Below are 24,163 nucleotides of genomic sequence, written 5' to 3' on the forward strand. Positions count from 1 at the left end.
GCTTTTAATGTGCGATACATGTCCTTTTGGTTACATTGGACAATAAGAACGATCGGCCAATTTGGGTAGACTTGGAATTGAAAGCTGTGAAACAGTTTTATTTAACCTCGTTATTGGGAGCTGCTTTACCTATACAATTAGCTAAAGTTGCTAATTTAAGTTTATACCCTGTGATTAAGCATTCTTTAAAAACTTGGCTCTAGTTCTGCAATTTTTTTAATTAAAAAAATTTAAACTTTGTAATTTAATTTATCAAAATTACTTTTTTAAGCCTTCTTTGAGTGATCCAATTTTTTTTACTTTGGAAAAATAAAAGTATTAATTCTTTTTTGGATTTAATTAAAGAAGATAGACTGATGTCTTTTGAACAATTAGTTGATAAATATTCTCTTTCTTACTCACACTTTTTACAATACCTTCAAGTTAGAAATTTCTTACAAAAATATTTAAGTAATTTTCCTTACATATTGGATGCTGATCTGTTAGATACTATTATGAGTATGAACCCTTTGATGAAGGGTTCCATTGGAAGAATTTATAATTTATTATTACAATGGGATAAGCGTCCTTTATTTAAGATTAAACAAGATTGGGAAAAGGAACTTAATTTGGCTTTTATGATGGAGGACTGGACGCGGATTCTGAAGCTGGTTAACTCTTTTTCGATCTGTGCTAGTCATTCACTGATTCAATTTAAAATTGTACATCGTTACCATTTAGTGAAGGAGAGATTGTCTAAAATATTCGCTAACGTTGATAGTTATTGTGATAGATGTAAAACTGAGACAGCTATACTGACACACATGTTTTGGTCTTGTTCTATACTGGAACAGTTCTGGAAGTCAGTTTTTTTGACAATTTCTAAAGCACTTAAAATTAATTTACAACCTAATAAATTAACTGTGCTTTTTGGAATAATTCCTCAAAATATCCGTGGTATCTCTTTGTCTGACCAACATGTTATTGCATTTGTTACATTGATAGCTAGGAGGGCCATTTTGTTGAAGTGGAAGGATACATCAGTTCCCACTTTGTCACAATGGTTCTCTCAAGTGATGCTATGTCTTAGTTTGGAGAAAATTAGAAGTCGAACCTTTGAACCTATGTCTGATTTTGAGAAAAGATGGGATTCATTTGCTCGTTATTATCATTTGAGTTAATTGATAGATTTCCTCCACGATCTAATTGTAAGTTTCTGGTACATTTTTTTTTGCTGGCGGTTTGATGTTTATCTTTAGAAGCTTTTTGTATGACGCATGGCTCCGGGGTTGAACACCTAATGGGTTTTTTTTCTCACTTTTTCTTGCTTAGTAGGGTTTTTTTTTTCTCTTTTTTTAATCACCAAAATTTTTTCAATCTTTAAAATAATGTTTTTTTTTCTTGAGACATTGTAAGTGTTGCTTACCTCGACGTACGCTTGTTAATTTTGGATAATAATAAAAAGATTTGAAAAGAAAGAAAGACTCCAGTCCCACCAAAGGTTTTGGAGCCAGGGTAGCCAGTGGAGTAGGAAAAGTCTCTGGAAGTAATGTAGCTCAGAGGAAGATTCAAAAGGAAAACAGCCATTGAGGCTCCCTCAATATAATTGATGGAAAATTCATGTGAATAGGACTACTTTCATGTTAGCTTCTCTGCATATAAACTCACAATTGGTTAAAAGTTTACTCTGTGTGGATTTATGATGCTCTTTTCCATTTGCATAGTGCTTTCAAAAGCAGAGGAAATTTATTGAGTTAATCTATTTGGTTTGGCAGTACTAAGCAAGTCTACTATAACAAGCTGTTCAGGGCAGTGCTGAGAAAATGGTGCAATACCAGTTGGTCCGATTTAAAATGTATTTTCGAAATCTGGTAGTCACTAGCAATGCCAGCATTTACTGCCAATCCTTAATTGATCTAATGCCATGGGACTTCATGAACCTGGATTCAATGAACAGGACTTCCAAGCATACTACTTTCTATCTGAACACCACTGTCACTGCCTGTTCAAAGTCAAAGTAAATTTATTATCAAATCTACGCCACCATATACAACCCTGAGATTCATTTTCTTGCGAGCATACACAGTCAATCACAAATAAAGAAACACAATAGAATCAATGAAAGACCATACTCAACAGGATGGACAATCAATCATTGTGCAAAAGACAAAAAAAATGCAAGTACAAAATAAAATTAATAAATTAGCAATAAATATCGAGAACACAAGATGAAGAGTCCTTGAAAGTGGGCCATAGGTTATGGGAACATTTCAGTGATGGGGCAAGTGAAGTTGAGTGAAGTTATTCCCTTTGGCTGAAGAGCCTGATGGGTGAGGAATAATAAATGTTCCTGAACCTGGTGGTGTGAGTCCTGAGGCTCCTGTACCTTCTTCCTGATGGCAGCAGTGAGAAGAGAGCATGTCCTGGGTGGTGGGGGTCCCCGATGATGGATGCTGCTTTCTGTGACAAAGCTCAGTACTCAATGGTGGGGAGGGCTTTACCTGTTATGGACTGGGCCTTATCCACTACTTTTTACAGGATTTTCCATTCAAGGGCATTGGTGTTTCCATACCAGGCTGTGATGCAGCCAGTCAATACACTCTCCACCACACATCTATAGATGTTCGTCAAAGTTTTAGATGTCTGTCAAAGTTTTAGATGTCATACTGAATCTTCGCAAATTCCTAAGGAAATAGAGATACTGTTGTGCTTTCTCCACAATTTACATCGGTGGTGCGCAAGTGGAACAGGTCAAAAGCTTTAAGTTCCTCGGGGTCAATATCACAAATGACCTGACTTGGTCCAACCAAGCAGAGTTCACTGCCAAGAAGGCCCACCTGCGCCTTTACTTCCTGAGAAAACTAAAGAAATTTGGCCTGTCCACTAAAACCCTCACTAATTTTTATAGATGCACTGTAGAAAGCATTCTTCTAGGGTGCATCACAACCTGGTATGGAAGTTGTCCTGTCCAAGACCGGAAGAAGCTGCAGAAGATCGTGAACACGACGCAGCACATCACACAAACCAATCTTCCGTCCTTGGACTCACTTTACACCGCACGCTGTCGGGGCAGTGCTGCCAGGATAATCAAGGACACGACCCACCCAGCCAACACACTTTTCATCCCTCTTCCCTCCGGGAGAAGGCTCAGGAGCTTGAAGACTCGTATGGCCAGATTTGGGAACAGCTTCTTTCCAACTGTGATAAGACTGCTGAACAGATCCTGACCCGGATCTGGGCTGTACCCTCCAAATATCCTGACCTGCCTCTCGGTTTTTTTTTTACACTACCTTACTTTCCATTTTTCTATTTTCTATTTATGATTTATAATTTAAATTTTTAATATTTATTATCCATTTGTAATCCAGGGAGTGGGAAGCGTAGAATCAAATATCGCTGTGATAATTGTACGTTCTAGTATCAATTGTTTGGCAATAATAAAGTATAAAGTATAATAGCACTTACATGCTGGACCCAGATACAAAGTCTCTGAAATGCTAATGCCAGGGAATTTAAAGTTGCTGACCCTCTCCTCCTCTGATTCCCCTGATGAGGACTGGCTCATGGACCTCCATTTCCCACCTCCTCCTGAAGTCAATAATCAGCTACTTGGTCTTGCTGACATTGTGTAAGAGGTTGTTATTGTGGTACCTCTCAGCCAGATTTCCAATCTTCCTCCTATATGCTGATTCGCCACCACCTTTGATTCAGCCTGCGACAGTGGTGTCTTCAGCAAACTTGAATATGGCATTGGAGCTATGCTTAGCCACACAGTCGTAAGTGTAAAGTGAGTAGAGCAGGGGGCTAAGCACGCAGACTTGCAGCGCAGCTGTGCTGATGGAGATCGTGGAGGAGATGTTGTTGCCAATCCAGAATGACTGGGGTCTGCAAGTGAGGAAATCGAGGATCTAATTGCACAAGGAGGTTCTGAAGCTGTGGGATTAGATGTGCTCTGGGATCATGATGAAGGAGTCTGGAATACAGGCAACCCCCACACTACGGTCTTTCAGGTAATAGAAACTCATGCTAACAGAATTCACAAATCACTATGTAAAAATTCTGATATATAGGATAAAATATTAGAAAGCAAATAAATAAAGACAAATTTTTTCTAACTCGTTTCTTGTCGCATGCACAGATGACATGGCTTCACATTACAGAAAATCACAATATAGACCATTTTCATGGAATGCAAACACCCTCAAATGCTTCCAATGAAGGTTTCGCCTGTACTGGAATTCTGATAGCTCTTTGAGGTTGACTATATCCCCACAAGAAGATTTCTGTAGTAAACTACATTTCTAACAGAGTAATAGAGTTCCAGGCTTTAAAACCATGGAGTGGTAAGACATAGGTTCGCATCCAGTCGTACCATGGTAAAAACTTGTAGCTAACAAGCTAGTAAAAATGCATATAAAATTAATATAAAATATGCACAACACATGCTCAATCTGTTCATCTTCTTTCATTCAAAAGTGGAAGTACCTTGAAAATAGAAATTCATTTATAAACAATGTAATGATAAAAGTACATAATTTATCAGAAAAAACATCTTGTACAATTTGGATCTCCTTCAAAGGATCCAATGGCCTATCGCAACCTCCCGCAAGGACAAAAATGCTCCTTGAAGTATTCAGTGTAGACCTACAGAGCAATTATTGGAAGTAACAGGATACACAACTCCCCTCAGTCTGATGAAGCAAATATGATAGTTCAGCTTTAACAAGCACGTATTTATTCTGTAAAGAGTAGGATTCTGAATTTTCTCACTGAGAGGTTGCCACAGTGGCTTGAGAGTGAAGCAATCTTCAAGGTGCTGAGGTAGGGTTAAGTATGAAGTCATAAACACCCGATGAACTTATGCAAGTGCTAACTCCAATTCCTCAACCCATGCAAGACAAAAAATGGTGAGCTGAGTTGTAGCCGTGAGGGTTGTGAAAAGATGTGCTGGGAAAAAAATGAGGCATCACAGGCATTCAGTATCTCTCCAAGATGTTGAGAGGCAAGTGCAATTAAGACACCTAGTGGCTGGTCATTAATTGAGTGAAGCAGATGATTTTATTCTTGCTATTACGGCAATTATTTGTCCAACTCAAGCAAGCTGGCAGCATTTTAAAGGGATAGAATGTTTGGCTCCTATATTGGGCAGCAATTAAAACTGATAGAAAATAACAGGTCAAATTACTGGCATGAGTCAATGGTATGAAGTATGGTGATGGAACTGTACTGGCCAATGAGAGGACTAGAGTTATTCAGAGTAAACCAGCCCTTAGTTTTACCAACCACCCATTTTAAGAACATCAAGTCCAAAACCAATCACTCGAATTCAAGCTAGAAATGAAAATAATTGATATCCTGGAGCTCATCTCTTATATGAACCAGGGTCTCATCAAGGCAAATTGAAATTGGAACCCTCTTGGTCTTTCTTACTTTCTCTCTCTCTCTTTCTTTCTTTCTTTTGAAGGAGTCATGTTGGGCTACTGATCTACAGGTGTAGATTCCAGATTCCCTTTGATAATTTTCCCAAGTGGCCACTCTTCAGGCTAGCTGAGCACGTGGGATATGCAGCTGCCATCATCAATGAAGAGCAGTAGTGTCGCTCGCTTCTGGATGGCCTAGTGGGACTGAAGCCAACCACCACCACTGCCTTGGCTTCAAATGATCAACTCGCTTTGCAGCATGACGGAATCAAAGCTGGGACTGCACAGTTTGGAATTTCGTGGCTGGTTCTGAACTGCGGTACACTGCTAGCCCACAATCTGACGAAGTGATAGGGAGAGGAGGTGGTCAGTGCAAATGTTAAAGCATGTGCAAAAAGGGTGGAAATAGAGACTGGGAATGATATGACTAGTATCCAACTAACACAGAAAGCTATAAGAAACATGCAACAGGCACTAACACGCCACTGACAGCGAATCACATGGACAAAGCACAAGCAGATTATGACTATCCACATGGACTGGGTGTGCAGTACTAATTGCAATTTGTCCCTTGAAATGTAATTTGGATATCTCAGAAACATGCCTTTAAGTTCTCGCATGTTGCTCTTTGATGATACTTTCAATATGAGAGATGGCTACAAAGAAAGAGGAATATTTTGCACCTGTCTCAGTGCACACAGCCAGTGCTTTCAGACCAGAAGTAGCTCAGGCCTCTGAGGAAGGCTCCCGCTACACTGCTCAGCAACATACCTCAGTTGACAGGTGGTTTCTATTGTTCAAGCCTGACATCCATTAGATGACATTAATCCCAATTATCTTCACTGGATGCAAGCTTAGGCCAGTGTCCTTTCCTGCAACAACCACTTCCTACTTCATTATCCTTTTGAATACATGCACAAGAAATGCATTAAAAATGTAGTTCAGGTGCACTGGGTGGGGGTTGGAGTTTGTTGGTATAGCAATGGACAAGCAGCTCTGGGGTAGGAATTCATTGATGCCTGGGATCAGCTACAAAAGGGGGGATATAGCCCCAGCAGGTGCCTGGTCTGTGAGGCTTGAGTCTGGTTCCGATTACGTTCCTGGGCTTCATATAAGTAATCTCGGAGAGCAAATGAGAGCTCCACAAGCATCTCTGCTCTTCAACAGGACTGAGTTTTAGGTCGCACTGCCAATGGAGGCAGCAACTGAGGCTGGTAATAACCAAGCATTTTTATATAGGCCTTTTTAGGACCCCACAGGGATCCTAAAATATTCACCAGGACCCTCACTGCAGCTTTGTTAGGCAGTTTTCAGGTTGGCTAACAGCCTTTGGATATTTTTTGAGTATTTTTGAGGACGGAGGATGTTAGCTAACAAAATTGGGCTTTTTTTTTTACACCCATAAAACAGGCACAATGCTGTCCAATTTCCAAGTGCCTCAGTTGACAATGACAAGTTACAAACCTGAAATTCATAACTTTGGTCATTTGAATTAGGATTGGATTCCCAGAAATATCTGTGGAAGTCCAGTCATATGCACTGGATCCAGTTTCTATCTCATTCAGATCTTCAGGGGTAATAGGAAGGATATAATTTTGTAGAAGCTTAATTTGACACGTCTAATTGGAAATCTTTCAAAATCATTCACAAGCATTTGAGATATATCTCGAGCGACCAACCTTGACAACCATAGAGAGCCATTTCTTAGGTTCACCCTTTCCATGTGGGGGGGCACCAGGTTTCAGCACTAAGAGCAGTTAACTGAAACATGCTGGTGTCATTACATGCAGAATAATCGGAAGCACTCCTTGCAGGCACAATGGCAGGCAGCCATACTCTCTGTCAGCCAACTGTGTAATGGACTACCAGAATTGAGTGAAGTTGTTTTTGAATGGGCAGACTTCCAACTAATGCACAAAAATTCCTTTGGTATCACCAGAGCTTAGATCGTGACAGCTTGCTTGAAGTCAATTCAACAGACTGTGACGTTGTGAGCCATGCACACATCTCACACGCAACATCACTGCTTCCTTATCGGTTCCTTGAACATCAGTTATGTCACTTTTAACAAGACCGCTTCCTTGCAGTTAAGTACATTCAGGGACAAGGCTTTCACCCGAGAGCTTTTAAGGAAGCTGCAGTTTCACTCTTCCTATTTTCAATCTTATTAACATTTGGTAAGGTTGTTCGACTTAAATCTGTCTCCTAATGGATCAATTCAACTCAACTAAAAAGATCATGATTAAGAGTCTGGCAACTTCATATTTTCCCACTTTTCTTAGAATAGTAGGAATTATGACATTTTCCAAGATCTTAGGATCTGTATTCCATTTCTGCTTGTTGTTCTGCTCTTATTTTTCAATCCATTTTGTACTCTATCACCTTCCTAACTGAAATCAAAGTAATCTCAATGTTGCTGACAAAGAAGTTCTCCCCAGTTGCTGTGAGCCACTATTCCTATTTTACAGTTGGCATTCACCTCTAGTCTTGATCAACATTCATGGAAGGCCTCCAAGTGACTGGTTATCAGGTGGTTCTAAGGAGCCTGACCAACAGGAAGCAGTGACATTCATGTGACCATCAAAATGTGCAGAAATATGGAGCCTTGTAAATGAAACACGTGCTTTGGTTTTTGCCTTTTCAATTTCCCTGCTCAAAATGTTTGGACACAGATAAAGACACGAGAGGGAATGGCTGCACACTTTCCCTGGCACATGCTCAGTTACAAACCTAAGTAACTATGTTGGGTTACATCATGAGGGCTTCTGGCTGGTTTCTCAGCAGGGTCCGGTGTCTTGTAAACCAGCTGATCAGGGTCTGAGCTACTGGTTGTTGACAGAAATATTAAACCTGTGCATTCGAGATGGACAGGGAATAGGAGAAGGGGGAAAAGAAGAAGATGAGTTAGACTTGAGAAGGAAGCGTACAGCAGAGGGTGGCGACTGGACAAGCAGCTGAGGACTCCTCCGGGTTAAATAATAGCACTGTTGAATTTCCAGTCATAAATCAGAGCGGGCGGTGTGGGGTTGAGGCAAATAATGTTTCGCACTTCACCACAAGCAGGAACTCATTCTTTATTTCCACTGGAGTCCCTGATTTCAGGAAACTGCCAAAGGCCATTGTTATCAGAGCCAATGTTATCTGAAAAACTCAGCTGTCAGGTTACCATGATGGGCACGGTGCTAAGCCTGGGCAGAGACAGTGCACCATCAAGAAAGGCCATGCCCTTCAATGGTACTGCACGCCGTGATGCCCCGTGCAGAAGTATAATACCAGTGCACGGCTTACGTGACCTGGTGGGGAATGTAAATCCAACAGGAGTGCTTTCACATTTTACCATAAGCCTGCTCATGAGGCACAGAAAGCAAAATGAGAACAACTAAAATCAAAACAGGTGTTGGGAACCCAAAGTGGTCAAGTCAAGTATTTTGGTGGTGATTCTGAATGGGGTCCTAAATGGAGTCCTCAGCTCTCTTGGAGTAGCTCCAGTCGGCACTCTCTGTCTGCACTGGACAAGTATCCTACCTAAGTAGCTATGGGCAGGTACAGGGACCAGCTCAGATTGCTGCTTTCTTTCATCACCCACTTCGTATGGTCCGTCGTCATAGATGCCCAAGTAGACCAAAGTATGACTGAGCTGTTCTGCCCGAACATTACCTAAAAATATTGAGAGGTAAATGAAGCAAAAAATAACAGAAGATGCACCATACACCTGCATTAGTCCTCAACATTGTACATGAGTAACGGTACACTGCCCAGGTTAAGACCAGCATTACAAGCAGGGTCTTTGTTCCCGGATCACATGCCACACAAGTCTTTCCTATCTAATCCATACCGGGTAAAGGAAGAGGACACAGAGACTGAATGCAAAACTTGGCCATCTTGGCAGGAGGGGGAAATCAATGAAGCGGACGAGATCACGAAACGTGGAATGGTGCCTAGAAGTTGATTCGGTCAAGAGTTGCAGGCCCAACGTGGAGATTGAAGATGGGTGACGGGAAAGTCCTAGGCCTTAAATGGAACCAGACTCATTGGCCCACCTCAAAATGATTGAGGGTAAGGGGTCATTACTTCTGGTGCTCCCAGGAGTCACAGCGGCTCTGCTACTGCCATCAACAGATTATTCTACAGTGTCAGTTAAGCAGTGTCAGTTTATACTGCAATTGAGCACTGCTTTTGCTTGGGCAGCTGACAAACTTTTTGAAGCCAGATCAAGCCTGGATGTTTACCAATAGTTTTTAATATGTCCTGCAAGTTTCATGGATAGATACAAGAAATCCAGGAAAACATAGGCACATGGTTGCTACTTACAGCATATTGTTAGAGTTTACAGATGTTCCTTTAAAGTTCTTGCCTGACAACAAAAATGGCAAAATGTTACTTTAAGGCAAAATGGGTCATCTGCAGGTCATGGAAGGAAAATTTCTTCCTGTTTCAGGAACAAAGTTTTAAGGAGTAAACCTCTGGAATATACTTGAGCAGGTAAGACGCTCCTTCGGAATCCTCCCAGGCTTAACTCAACATGAGTGGCCGTCACACAGTTGTAACTTGTATCCCTCTTAAATAATGGATCTGAATACATAACCTCCCTGTTCAGTTGTTAACAGGGATGGTTCCGTCCTTTTCAAGTTAATGTTTGCGTTTGCAATGGTGAAAGATTCAATTATTTTGTGTTTTCAAGATTAGTTGTAGCATACATAACCCAAGCTCAGGAGAGCATCTTGTTTCGTATGAATGGCACCTTGCCATTCCCTACACCACCAACTCTCAGAGCTTCTCGGAGTGAGATGCCCAGTCCGTCAGTTTTGGCCTCTGACAGTGAGCTGACTTTCTACGCCATCGATTTGAGTTGGATTCTAATCAAAACCTGGCTACACTGGAGGCAGTTGGATGAAACAGCTGCCATAACTCCAAGTGCTGAGGATGGATATGGAGCAAGCAAGTAGATACTTTTGTGTTAATGCCTTTTGCCTGCTGTAGGCAGTGGATCGTATAACTTGCTGAATAACACTGCCCCACCCGCAAATTTCTCAATGTTTCCTAGTAGCTGGAAATAGCTCATTAAAGACGCTGATACCTCTGCTGGTTGCTCATACCATCAACCACTGGGGCAGGCAGGGGGAGATTTTGGCTGGGGGTGGGGTTAAAATTCCTCAGCACCGAACTGCCTAAAGTAATGCCCGGTGTTTGTCGTTCACCTGACATACCTCTGCACAGCATCAAGAGAAAGGACTACATCTGCCTCAGGCACAAGCTCTGAGAGAGTGGTGCCCATTTGCTTCAAACCTTAGAGTTCAAAGTGACAGTGCAGTGTGTCTCTGGTCAGAAAAGGAACTAAGGTGCAAACTATAGATAGCTCAGTGTCTGTGAAACGATCCCATGACTCACAGGATGAGTAAGTGACAGTGATAATTTCATCACTCAACAATGTCCATTATCTTGGTCACCATAGCAAGAAGGCCATCAACTCCCTTCTCACACAAAATTGGAAATGACTGACCTTTCCAGTTGTACGTGCCTGGGGCACCGAAAAAAATGTAGTGGTTGTCAGGAGTGAAGCCGGCTGCGATGCCCTGCTGGCAGTAGCCGAATCGGTGGTGACCCTGCGTGCGGCCTTCGCAGAATTTCCAGTCCCCGCCCTCCAACTCGTCTTTGATCGTTAAGTCCTGGTTCAGGACGTAGCAACGGCCAATCATGTCCCGGGTTTCTTCCGGCTGATTCACGCGCTGCCTCACCTCATAGCGATGGGCACATGTCTGCAACCAATTTAAGACACTCACTTGGAATTTATATGGCAATAAATGGTTATTTGGCCCAAGAGGTCAATTCTGACATTTATGGTCCACAAGAACCTCTCCCCTCCACCCCCGCAACACTTCTCCATTCATTTCTCCATCCTCCATCACCTACTACTCTAAATGTATCCCTTCTGTTCCACTCACCCACTCCATGTGAGGGCGAGGTCTAAATTCTCACCCTCAAATGCAAGATTATTGGCTCTGGAGTCTCTGGTAAACAGACACAATTTTCCTACAGTTGTTGAATCTCAACTCCTTTAATTGAGTCACTTAACCCTTCTCCGGTCTCAGGATAACCGCTAGCTGCCTGCGCCATCTTGAATAGTCAGGTGTTTACGCTCTTCTTAAAGAACCACTGATAGCTTTGGTTGCCAGCCCTGCAAGCTTTCTCATAGAGTACCACAAGATCCTTGGTTTATGGCTCTGTCTAGGCTGGGTCAGTGGATTAATATCAAAGTTATATATTATATATTACTATATGCTACTAAGAACATGAGTTGTAGAGTCCTTGAAAGTGAGTCTGTAGATTTTTATTTATTTATCTGGCTGTTTATGTATTTATTATTTACAGATACAGCACAGAATAGGCCCTCTGGCCCACCGATCGTGCCACCCAGCAATCTACCTATTTAACCCTAGCCTAATCACAGGACAATTTACTAATTAAGTTACTAACTGGTACATCTTTGGACCGTGGGAGGAAAGCAGAGCACCCAGAGGAATCCAACATGGTCACGGGGAGAAGGTTCAAACTCCTTACAGGTGTCACCGGAAACTCCAAACTCCAACGCTCTGAGTTATATTAGGGTCGCGCTGACCGCTACACTGTTGTGGCGCAATTGGAAAATCAGTTCAGAGTTGAGGTGAGTGAAGTTATCCTTGCCAGTTCAGGAGCCTGATTGTGGTCGGGTAATAACTGTTCCTCAGCCTGGTGGTGTGGGACCGAAGGCTCCTGTACCTTCTTCCGGATGGTCATAGCAAGAAGAGGCCATGGCCTGGACGTTGGGGATCTCTGATGATGGATGCTGCTTTCTTGTGGCAGTGCTCCATGTAAACATACTCAATGGTGGACTGGGATGTGTTCACCATTTTCTGTTGACTTTTCCCTTCTTGGCCGTTGGTGTTTCCATACTGTGTCCAAGTGGGAGGTGCCAGTAGAAAGGGCATGGAGACCCCTTGTTGCTCTGAGTGGCCACACTGAGCTAGATCTGCCCAATGCTCTGCTCTTCATTACAGTCGGCAGTTCCCACTGCAAGAGACATGCTTGAATCTTGGGTTAAGGCAAGATCAGCTTCAGCCATTAACTCTTTTGCAGTCAAATTGGAGCTGTCGCCAGAGAGCAGCTTCTTCAAACTCATCTGCAAAACAGTTTAATTTCTTCCCTTTCGTGTCTCTTTTTGCTTTTTCAAGGCGGATGGGGTTCTGTCAGAATCTGTCATCTACAGCTGCACTCAAACTGCAGTTCTTTGCGGTGATGGTTTCCACTCACAGAGCTTGCTGACTGGCCATATTTCAACATTCCTCAGGGTGCGGCCTGGAAGACGTGCACGCCCTGCAGCCCTGTGGCCGAACCGATTCCACGCCAGTGTCACTAACTGAGGCGTCGCAGGAGAAACAGAACATTGCAAACAGCAGATCAGCTGTCGGAGACCTCTGTACTCAGGTGATCCTTCTCTCTTTCTCTCGATGGGGGGGGGAGAGTTTGCTGTCGATTCTTGAGTCGGAGAACTTGGAATAAAAGCGACACAGCAGACTGTAACATCACAATCAGCGAGCTGTTGCGTTTTGCTGGTCTCCCCTCTCGCTGTAAAATGGGGTGGCACCTCTCTGTCCCTTGTTTGAGGGAGAGGGAGAGACTGTGGCATGTGAACAATAGCTTTTCGTTGGGGTGCAGATCATGGGGCTCTTTAGGGGCCTTGCTATTGCCTGCTTGATGGGTGGTGGGTGTTGATGCTTCCTGCTGAGGGAGGGGGGAGTGTTGACGCTTTGCTGCCGCTTGTGCATGGGTGGGGGGCTTTGGGGTTCTAACATTTTACTGCTATTCATTCTTTGGGGTTCTCTTCTGTTTTGGTGAATGTCTGCAAAGAGCAAGAATTTCAGGCTGTATATTGTGTACACTTGCTGAGATTAAATGGAACCATTGAACCATTGAAATTGCCCACAATGTTAACACACAGCAGCACAGATAACACAGTAAGATGATGACTTCTGAGAGTGCTGAAGGATCCTAAGCTTACAGGAGGCAACATGTGGTAAGCAAATGAAAACAAAATTGTAAATCACGATTTTTTAAAAAAAGAAACGGAGGCAGAAAATTGTCAAGGTCAAAGTGTAGCTGATCAGTATTGAGGAAATGTTCATTGTTCCTGGAGTCCGGATCAGTATCAGATTTTTTAATGTTAATGCCAGAAACAGCCATTCTTATCAAAATGGCACTCCGCTTGAGCAGAGTCTATCTTATTTAATGCTGTAATGTTATGTTGCTAACCTGTGGCTGCTTGAGATTACTTCTGGGTGACCTGCCCAAGGGACTTAGATCCTAAAGTCACAGATTTCTATGACATCCACAGTTTGCTGTTCCTTTTCGCGCCTTGTGGCTCATCGGTCAGCATTTTTGCCACTTCAGTAGCATTTGACTGTGTTTTTACAAGGCCAAGTTGCTAACTCGATGCCCAACCCAGCACGGATGGAAAGTGTGTAAGCAGCTGGCCGGATTCGAACTCGGGACCAGAAGCCCCGAAGTCCAGTACTGACCGGCCGGCCGATCCACCGTCAACTCTGTCTTTACTTTCGTCCTTGCTCCTCTGGCAGCTGCCTTGATCCCAGGCTGCAAAACGGCTTCAGCTAAAGCCAAACGCATTTAAAGCTACCGTGCAGCTAGCCAGTGAGAGGTGACCTTGCAGGAAACTAACATGAAAGTAATATCACTTGACCGTGCGCACTTGGATCTCAACCAAAGAGTGACAGAGAAAAAAATAAGCAGCAGACCAGACTGGGATTTTAACCCACAAACATCTGATCATGGGATAAGGCTTTATGTTCATTATGTGATGAGACTGTGTGGCGTTTTAAGATGAGATCTTCCTCGCTTATTTCCTCTGACGGGTCTCGTTATCGTTCATCAAGGCATCCTTTCAAGTTCAAAACAGTTTAAAAGGAAAACGGTTGCTTTTAACAGCTTTTGATGATATTTCTGCTTGCCTTTTGCTTACATGGTGAATTTTGACAACTTTGTCAGGGCAACCTGATAGGGGAGGGGACAGCCTGACACTGCAGCTGCATTAGTATCGGGAGATAGGTTATCCCTGAACCACTGCTGCCAACAATCCTTTCCACTCTCTCGCTCCTTTAAGCTCACTAACTTTTGCTGTTTCTCACATCTCAAACGGGTCCAAGATGTCAAACAATTATGGTAAATTGATCGCCCAATCCTTTTGGGGTTCCTCTGGTCAAGATGGTACCAAGCTGCGGTGTCCGTCAAGATGGTGGCTCAGACCTAGTCGTTTTTTTTAAAGTTCGTATGGGATGGTTCTAGGGACAAGTAGGGGGAGTTAGGGGTTAGGTCATGTTAGGGTTCAGGGACAGTGATGTGGGGGAGTTAGAGGTCGTATTAGGATTTAGGAACAGGTATGTGGAGGAGTTAGAAACTCGGCTGGAGTCCAAAGGTCAAAGGTTCATTTATTATTGAAGTATACAACTCTGAAATTCTTCTTCTCCAGATAGTCATGTAACCAAGAAAGAATGGCAGCATGATTATCAACCCCCAAATCTCTCCTCCCCGCACAAAAAAAATGGACAAAATCAGAACAGACACTTCATCACCCCCCCCCGCCCACCAAATCCCCCTCCCTACCCACAAAAAGAAGAGAAAGGTCAGGCAAAACACATAGAATATAAAAAAGCCATGACTGAAAAAAAAGTCCATAGTCCAAGTCCTTATCCAAAATGCAAAAAATCTGGGGAACATTCTCCAGGCACAGTGGCAGGCTCTCCCCTCTCCGGTAGCAGAGCGATCCCACTAGTGATCAAAAGGCAGTCTCCCCCTCCCCAGAAGCAGAGTGATCCCACCAGAGATCAAAAGGCAATTTCCCCTCTCCGGTAGCAGAGCGATCCCATCAGAGGTCGAAAGGCAAGAAGCCGCTGCTCACCTTCTGCATTCACCTCGATGTTTCAATCTCCCTCATCTCTTTAATCGGTAAACAATGGAAGCTTTAGTCGGCGAAATGGAGTCAAACATCAGCTTGCGCCCCATCCCGCAGCCTTCTCCCCACAAGGTTCATGCACACTGCCTCTGTCTCCTGGAATCCTCTCGGAGACTGCACAGTGCCGAAACACCCAAACAATCTCCCAACTGTTCCATGCTCGAAGGCCAGCAACATGGTTGGACGATGAAGGACATCCATAGATGTCGGGATGTCCCAGGTCATCCAGGGATCAGATGTCCATGCAAACAGGAGGCATAAGTGCCGGTGAGTCTATGTGCCCAGAGTTCAACCCTGGAGCTTGGGGTCCCGTCATCAGCTAGTCTGGGAGTTGATACCAAAGATTGAAGCCCAAAGTCCGGAAGTTGACGCCTGATGGGCAAAGCCTAGAGACTGGAGACTGGAGACCCAGAGACTTGTCCTGTAGTTGGAAGACTGTCCATAAGCAGTGGGCTCAATTTGTTGTTGTTGTTTTGTTACTTGTTGTGTTCTGTGTTGTTCAGCTGGGCATACTATCTTGAATGTGTGGTGACCCTAGCGGACTGCCCCCAGCACATCCTTAGGTTGTGCTCATTGTTAACGCAAACAATGCAATTTTACCCTATGTTTCCACGTAAATGTGATAAATAAATGAATCTGAATCCTCTCCAAGCTACAGTATCCTGATACTGTCACTTCCATACTTCCAGCCAAGAAGTGTCCCTGTCAACAGGTTAATCCTAATCTCTTCATGCAATCTTTCTGAATTGAAAATACCCCTCAGACCTAAGGTACTGCAACTGTAAAAACACAACAAAAAGCTTAGCCCAGCCAGTGACCAAGGAAGCATCGAGTTCCACCTCAATGTCATTCTTTTTTTTTAAAGTTTAATAACCACCTTTCCCTTTACCCTTTCACAGCCTCCTAAACATTTTCTAACCATCACTGCACCAGCATTGTTGACTCCATTCTTGAATAATCAAAGAAATATTTAAGGATTAAATTGATTTGGAATGCAGTCGCACCATGTCTGATTGGTTACCAGTTCACAGCTGTTCAAAGGCATAGCTTAACCGCTCAAACTGTGTCTTCCGGCAGATACATTATTTTTATATAATCATTCCAAGTTCCTTGGCTTCTTGTTATCAACTCACCACAACCTTCCCTCCAATTCCTTGGCTTTTGACAGTCACCCCCAACCACTGGTTTTCTTTGCTCTCTCTCTCCAGGTCAACTGGAAAAGACAGAAATGCACAGAGTGTCAGCTCCAATTGTTTGTTAGTCAGATCCCACCGACAAGCTTTATCTTTTGTACAAAGTGCCTTGCATTTTTTAAACATTTAACAGTAAACTCCCTTCTTTTGAACTGCTACAGAGCTTTGTAAAAATATTCAGCCTCCAACCCTTTGTTCACATAAATGAGTACTACAGCCAGGGAATTTGATCAATTTAACTGAGAATTTTTCTTTGTGAATCACACGTTCCTCTTCACAGTAGTGTCAAAACATACAGGGAAAATGGTAAAGAATGAAAAACTAAAAAGGTCAAAAACTGAAACGTCAGCAGTTCAAAAGAATTCACCCTCCTTTGCTCAGTACTGTGTTGAACCACCTTTCACAGCTGTTAACAGCCAGTAGTCTTTTTGGATAAGTCTCTATTAGCTTTGCACATGATGGAGCAAGATTTGCACATTCCTCTTTGCAAAATTGTTCAAGCTGTGCCATGAGCAGTGGTGGGCAGCAATCTGGAGGTCTTGCCAGAGATGTTCAATCAGGGTTAAGATCAGGACTCTGACTGGGCCACTCAAGGACATCGATTTCCTTCATTTGAAGCCTTCTCCATTGTTGCTCTGCAGAGTGCTTTGGGTCGTTGTCGTGCTGAAAGACTAACTTCCTCCACAGTTTAAGCTTTCTGACAGAGGCTGGCAGGTTTTTGTCCAGGATCTCTCTGTATTTAGCAGCATTCATCTTCCCATCAATCCTAACCAGATTTCCAGTCCCTGCTGCTGTAAAGCATCCCCATAGCGTGATGCTACCTCCACCATACTTTACAGTAGGAGATGGGTTACCTGGCTGATGTGCAGTATTAGATTTATAACACACATACCACTTAGTATTGAGGCCAAAATGTTCGACTTTAGTCTCATCCGACCAGAAGACCTTCTTCCACATCTTTACAGTATCTTCTAAGTGGCACTTAGCAAAATCTTTATGGGCAAGGATACACATTTTTTCTTTAGCAAGGGGTTCTACCTTGCCAAGCTTCCGTAAATACCCTTTGTGTGCAAAGCCTTAGAGATTGTGGAGCCATAACTTCATCTCCAGTTACAGCCACTGACTTCTGCAGCTCATTCAGAGTGACTGTTGGCACCACAGTAACCTCTCTTACAAGTGCCATTCTTCTCCGGCAACTAAGTTTAGAGGAGTGGTCTAAACTGGGCAATGTAGCTGTGGTTTCACATTTTTTCCACTTTTTCACGATGAACTACACTGAGCTCTGAGGTACGTTCAGTGCCTTTGAGATGGTCTTGTACCCTTCTCCAGATTTATGCTTCTGTATTATCATTTCTTTGACTGGTCCTGAATGCTCTTTTGACTTCATTTTGGTTTGTTCTGTTGAAAATCTACAATACTGTTGGACATTACAGTAAGAGGGAATATTATTCTTATGAATTCATTGAAAACAGGTGACCCTCCATTTTTCTACATCAACAAATTGAGTGAATTGGTAAGGTAGGAACGGTAGCATAGTGATTACAAAGGGGATGAATACTTTTTCAGCTTCACAATTTTGGTTTTTAATTTTTTGTAAATCGTTGACAGGCTTTGGAATATTTCTTTTGATTTGACATGATGCACAATGTTTTGTAGATTAGCTCAAATATATTTTCAATATATTTTAAACTTAGGCGATGGGACAGTAAAATGTGAAAATGGATATGGGCGCTGAATACTTTTTCATATACTTTTGCTTATTTACTCCTTTCAGATCATTAGTTCAGGCTGTATTTTTCACCTTTTTTAATGAGTTATTTGATTTTATATTGACCAGTTCTTTTGCACAGAATGTTTCATGCCACTGAAACAAATCATATTTAAGCAAAAGCAGTTGTAACAGATAAAACCCCTGAAGTACAAAATACAAAGACATCAAGGTCAGTCCCAAAATAAAAATCAAGCTCATCTTCAAACATCAACAAACATTTATATAGCACCTTAAATGTAACAAACATCATGAGCAGCTTCACAGGTGCTTTATTGAATAAAATTAATAAGTAGGGGAATGGCATAAATGGGATTGTTCTGGGAGTTGGCTTCCTTCATACATACAAATATGAATAAAAGGATCTTTAGATGTATAACCTCAGGCTTAGTTCAATAAATATAAGCTCCGACACAGGAGCAGGAATAAGTCAGTACATTATATTTTCATCGGAAGAGGAGACCCTGAGATTTGCAATCTACCTCCACAGCCTCAGAGCAAAGGCCTGACATCACTCTACCATCACTTCTTCATTCAATTCAACTCATCTTCTATCCATTTCCAATCTTGAGGGTTGATTAGTTACTATTATTAATAATATTAACTCTACGTTAACTCTATTAGTTAACCTTCACTGACACTATCCTTGGGTCTTCCCCATTTAAAACAATCCCCAACACTCAAGGCTCCGTACAGGCAGAAACCCAAGACATACATACATACAGAATGGTTTCGATTATAGAGAGGCAATGCGTAACTGAAGAGGAATTAATGGGGATGAATTATTTTCTGAATTCTCATCTTGGGTTTCATGTTCTTCTATTGACCCCCTCAGCCCTTTTGACCTCTGAAAATACACGGCACCGTAGCATAGCAGGCAGAGCAATGCTTTACAGCACCAGCAATCACTGATCGGGCTTCAGATCCCGCCACTATCTATGACCATATGGATTTCCTCCAGGTGCTCTGGTTTCCTCCCACATTCCAATGACATACAGATTAGGGCTAGCAAGTTGTGGGCATTCCATATTAGTGCTGGAAACATGGCAACACTTGGAGGCTGCCCCCAGCGCATCCTTGGACTGTGTTGATTATTGATGCAAACAATGCATTTCAATATACGTTTCATTGCGTTGATGTACAAGTGATAACTAAAGCTAATTGTTAATCTTTAAATCTTCAGTCTGCTCAATTTTTGTCCTCTTGCAGAGCCCTGCTTATTAATCTGCTCTGCCTTTGCTAGTCCACACCTTCAACTTTTGAACCTGACACTTTGGAATTCCTTCACTAAACCTCTCTTTCCTCCTCAATGGACATTCCTGATAAAGGATCCTGTACAAAGAACATAGAGTAGTAAAGCACATTACAGGCTCTTTGGCCCAAGATGTTGTGCTGACCTTTTAACCTACTCTAAGATCTATCCACACAACACACACAAAATACTGGAGGAACTCTGCAGGCCAGGCAGCATCTATGGAAAAAAGTACTGCTTAAGGGTCTTGTCCCAAAATGTTGATACTAGTCTTTTCCATAGATGCTGCTTGACCTGCTGAGTTCCTCCAGCATTTTGTGTGTGTTGCTTGGATTTCCAGCATATGCAGATTTTCTCTCGTTTACGCTAAGACCTATCCAACCTTTCCCTTCATTTTTCTATCATCCATGTGCCTATCTAAGAGTTTCTTAAAGGCACCTAATGTATCTGCCTCAACCTCCACCCATGACAGTGTGTTCCACTCATTCACCACTCTCTGTGTAAAGAACTTCCCTCTGACATCCCCCTAAACTTTCTTTCAATCACCTTAAAATTGTGCCCCCTTGCATTAACCATTTCCACCCTGGGAAAAATTCTCTGGCTGTCCACCCAAACTATTTGTCATCATCTTCTACATCTCCATCAAGTCACCCCTCTTCCTCCTTCACTCCAAAAAGAAAAGCCCTAGCTCACTCAACCTATCTGTTCACTGTCTACCCTTCGGCAGGAGAGCCCTGACCTGCTGTGTGTTTACAGCATTTTCTGCTTTTGTTTCAGATCTCCAGCAGTTTTTTTTTGGTTTTCATTCCTTAAAACCTACTTAATCAAGCCTTTGATCACAGGTCCTGTAAGGACTTTATGCGCGTTGGTATCAGATTTTGTCCCCAGAAGCACCTTAAGATACATTCCAACATTACAGATGCAAAATGAAGGTAAATTGTGGTAAACTGGTGAGAATGTCATTCATTCAAAAATGATGTGGCAAATTCTGACTGAGAAGTCTCTCATTTTGTCCAAATCTTTCTGTCTATTAGTAAAAGCTTTCCAGGAAATAGACATGTGTCTTCAGAATAGAACCATGACAAGGTTGGGGTGTTGAAACGATAAGCAAGGATGGCAGACTGCTTCTTGTAACATTTCTCACCTGATTTTCCAACTGTTCATTTCTTCCCTACATGTTTCAGTGGCTGAGCTTTAGATTTTAAGCAGGGCACTGAAAGATAGCTCATTGTGCACTGCTCTGAATCATGGGTCAATGTTCTAGTTTACAGCTATAATCTAAAGGAATTTCAGGCATGGACATGTATTGATCCAATCAGAAAGCTAGAGCAACCACACGAAAAAAATATTTTAAAAGTCTGAAATGAAATTGGTTCTACATTCTCCAGAATGAATAAATATAAAAATTAGGAAGGATTACAAACTCAAAATGGGTGAGGAGAACTGAATGAAATGGTTAACAGAAAGACTTGCTCTGACCGTTATTATCAATGCTGACTTGATCACACCTATCGTCTTCTGTTATCGGGCAGGCAAAGAGTCCTCCAGTGCGATTTGCATGTTGGTGCGATTGAGCACGAGCCAGAGGTGCTCCAATCAAGATCCTGCAAATAAACAAAGGAAAGGTTTTTAGTGTGCAGCAGCAAGAAACTGACAAACAATATACATCAGGGATATATAAATCAGTTTCTGAGTGGCAATCAGAGCTGGGCTGGGTGAAAGACTCTGCTATGTTGTCAGTAAATAGTTTTAACTGGAATACGCCACCCAACCTTTCATGAACATCATTTGGTCAGTTTGAGATTATCTCAGTAACATCAGCTGGCAACCCGGTATCACAGGCCAGACACCAAGTTTTGTCAAGTTCAAAGTTCAAAGTAAAATTTACTATCACAGTACATACATGTCACCGCATACAACCCTGAAATTCTTTTTCTGTGGGTATTCTTAGCAAATCTATAGAACAGTAACTGTAAACGGGATCAATGAACAACAAACTGTGCAAATGCAGATATACATAAATATCAACAAATAACGAGTATGAAATAACAATGTAACCGGATCCTTAAAGTGAGACCATCAGTTGTGGGAAGACAAGAAGTAGGATGAGTGTAGTCGCTGATGTGCCAGCTACCCAGAGGGCAATCCGCTGAATGGTTTCTCTGATTGGCACCACACTCAATTCAACCAGAACCAAGGCAAGAGTGCAAACTTTCAACCATGGCTGACTGCCTCTCATTAAGAGATAATGGTCAAGTCTCATTTTGGAGGCGTGAACATATAATCTGGGCTGGCGCTCCAGTGTAGTACAGAGGGAGGTACAGACATATGGATGAGACATTAAGCCGCAAGACCAGAAGACACAGGAGCGGAATTAGGCCATTCGGCTCATCAAGTCTGCTCCACCATTCCATCATGGCGGATTTATTTTCCCTTATTCTGCTGCCTTCTCCCCATAACCTTTGACATCCTTACTAATCAAGAAACTATCAAGCTCCACTTTCAATATACCCAGTGACTTGGCCTCCACGGCCATCTGTGACAGGCCTATACCTGCAGGCTTCTCCCAGTCTCCATCCAGCTAATAGGAGTCACCTACCACATTTCTAATTCGTCACCAGTAGCCTATTTTAACCTCTCATCCATAGACCTTTGTTCCCTCATTGAACCAGCTAGCCTCAACCAGTTGCTCCTACGCTTCAGTTACCTCGTTGTCTGTGGTGTTTGTTCTCTCTCGTTTTGTGGCCCCATCATGGCTCGTAGTTTTTTTGAAAATCGATTATCAAAGTTATCATTCATTGCAGAATTGTCTCTGCAGCTCTGCTTTTCAGTCAAGCTACCTCTACATTTCCTAATAGTGTGTGGCAATGAATTCCAAAGATTTACCATTCCCTGGCTAAAGAAATTCTTCCTCATCTCTGTACTAAAGGGATGTCCCTCTATTCCAAGGTTGTGCCCTCAGGTGCTAGACTCCCCCACTATAGGAAGCATCCTCTCCACATCCTCTCTATCTAGGCCTTTCAATATTTGATAGGTTTCAATAAGATCTTGCTCATTCTTCTAAACTCTGGCGAGTACAAGCCCAGAGACATCAAATGCTCCTCGTACATTAATCCTTGCGTTCCTGGAATCATTCTCATGAACCTCCTCTGGACCCTCTCCAATGCCAGCACATCCTTTCTCAGGTAAGGAGCCCAAAACTGCTCACAATATTCCAAGTACAGTTTGACCAATGCCTTATAAAGCCTCAGCATTACCTGTCAATCCTTGCTTTTATATTCTAGTCCTCCAGAAATGAGGGCTAACATTGCATTTGCCTTCCTTATCACAAACTCAATCTGCAAGTTAACCTGGAGGGAACCCTGCACGAGGTCTCCCAAGTTCCTATGCACCCCTGATTTCTGAATTTCTGAAAGTCCTGATGAAGAGTCTCGGCCTGAAACGTCGACTGTATCTCTTCCTATAGATGCTGCCTGGCCTGCTGCGTTCCACCAGCATTTTGTGTGTGTCGCTTGAATTTCCAGCATCTGCAGATTTCCTCGTGTTTGCATTTTTAAATACCATCCAGGTGTCTCTTTGATGTCCACAGAAACTCCTGCCTGCACCTCTAATGAAAGGCCACTTCTGGAGTAGCCACATGTGCAGGAAATGTATCAATGATTTCTTGCTCTTCTGGGGGAGCCATGGTTTTACAGCTTTCTCCAGAATAATCTCTCAAAATCTGTAAACTGATAAAAACTTTTTTGTACTCGCTGTTAAAAACTATAACATTGCACTGTGTTGCTTGGTTTGAGAGTTTTTAATGATGTACTAAGACACAATTATGGATTGGCCAATTTCCTTGTCCACAACACAAATTTGGCGCATATGGATAGCAATTCCCTTAGGTAAGTATTTCAGTGGCCCAGAATTGGACTGTATTGTGCACTCTGCATTTCAATTTCAGCAAAATAAAGTCAATCTGAAAGGAAAATTGTGGACTCACTGCGAAGTCCACATAGTCTGTGATTTCCTTCTCTGCATCTGCCACACTAACACAAGGAGCCTAGACATGTGAAACTGCGCCCAGCATTCCCCTCATCCCCATCAATCCACGGCCACCCACAACTCAGGCTTGAACCCACAATTCAACCAATTTCCTTAGAACATTCCAATTTCTAGATCAGTGGATTTTAAGATAATGTCCTTTATTTTTAAGGACATTATTATCTTAATGTCTTTTGTATATTATCTAACATACCTATCAATATATAATGTAGTAGTAAGTAATGTATTAATTATTGTCTAATAATACACTTTGAGGCCAGCAACACCGGCCAGTGATGAAGAACAGGAACCCTAGATGCCTCTTCTTCACCTCACCAGCTCCTCATTGCACTCTGCCAAAGATCAGAAAAGACTGGAGATCGAGTATGAGTTTTTCTTGATTGTTATTGTGCAGAAGCAGGGCACATATACACTGATCCTTCAGAAAGGGAACCAATAAATTGAACAGGCTCGGTCTGGGATTAGATTTTCCTTCGATCCCTTGATCAAAAGTCATTCATGGTA

General features: G+C 42.5%; 1 protein-coding gene across 4 annotated transcripts in view; it reads right to left on the reverse strand.

Annotated features, from left to right (window-relative positions):
• Nucleotides 1-24,163, reverse strand: part of LOC134340316 (integrin alpha-6-like) — a 201,604-nt gene that overhangs the window by 78,593 nt on the left and 98,848 nt on the right. For 3 of the 4 annotated variants that reach the window (XM_063037395.1, XM_063037397.1, XM_063037400.1), the window contains exons 2-5: nt 21,092-21,216; nt 16,533-16,612; nt 10,900-11,155; nt 8,925-9,056 (exon numbers count right to left, since the gene is read on the reverse strand). In XM_063037395.1, the coding sequence (XP_062893465.1) occupies nt 8,925-9,056; nt 10,900-11,155; nt 16,533-16,612; nt 21,092-21,216 (593 nt within the window). Of the gene's footprint in view, nt 1-8,129; nt 8,250-8,924; nt 9,057-10,899; nt 11,156-16,532; nt 16,613-21,091; nt 21,217-24,163 lie in introns of all 4 variants that reach the window. The other variant, XM_063037396.1, reaches the window with a different exon arrangement.

This window comes from Mobula hypostoma, chromosome X1 (assembly GCF_963921235.1).
Source record: "Mobula hypostoma chromosome X1, sMobHyp1.1, whole genome shotgun sequence".
Classification (NCBI taxonomy): Eukaryota; Metazoa; Chordata; class Chondrichthyes; order Myliobatiformes; family Myliobatidae; genus Mobula; species Mobula hypostoma.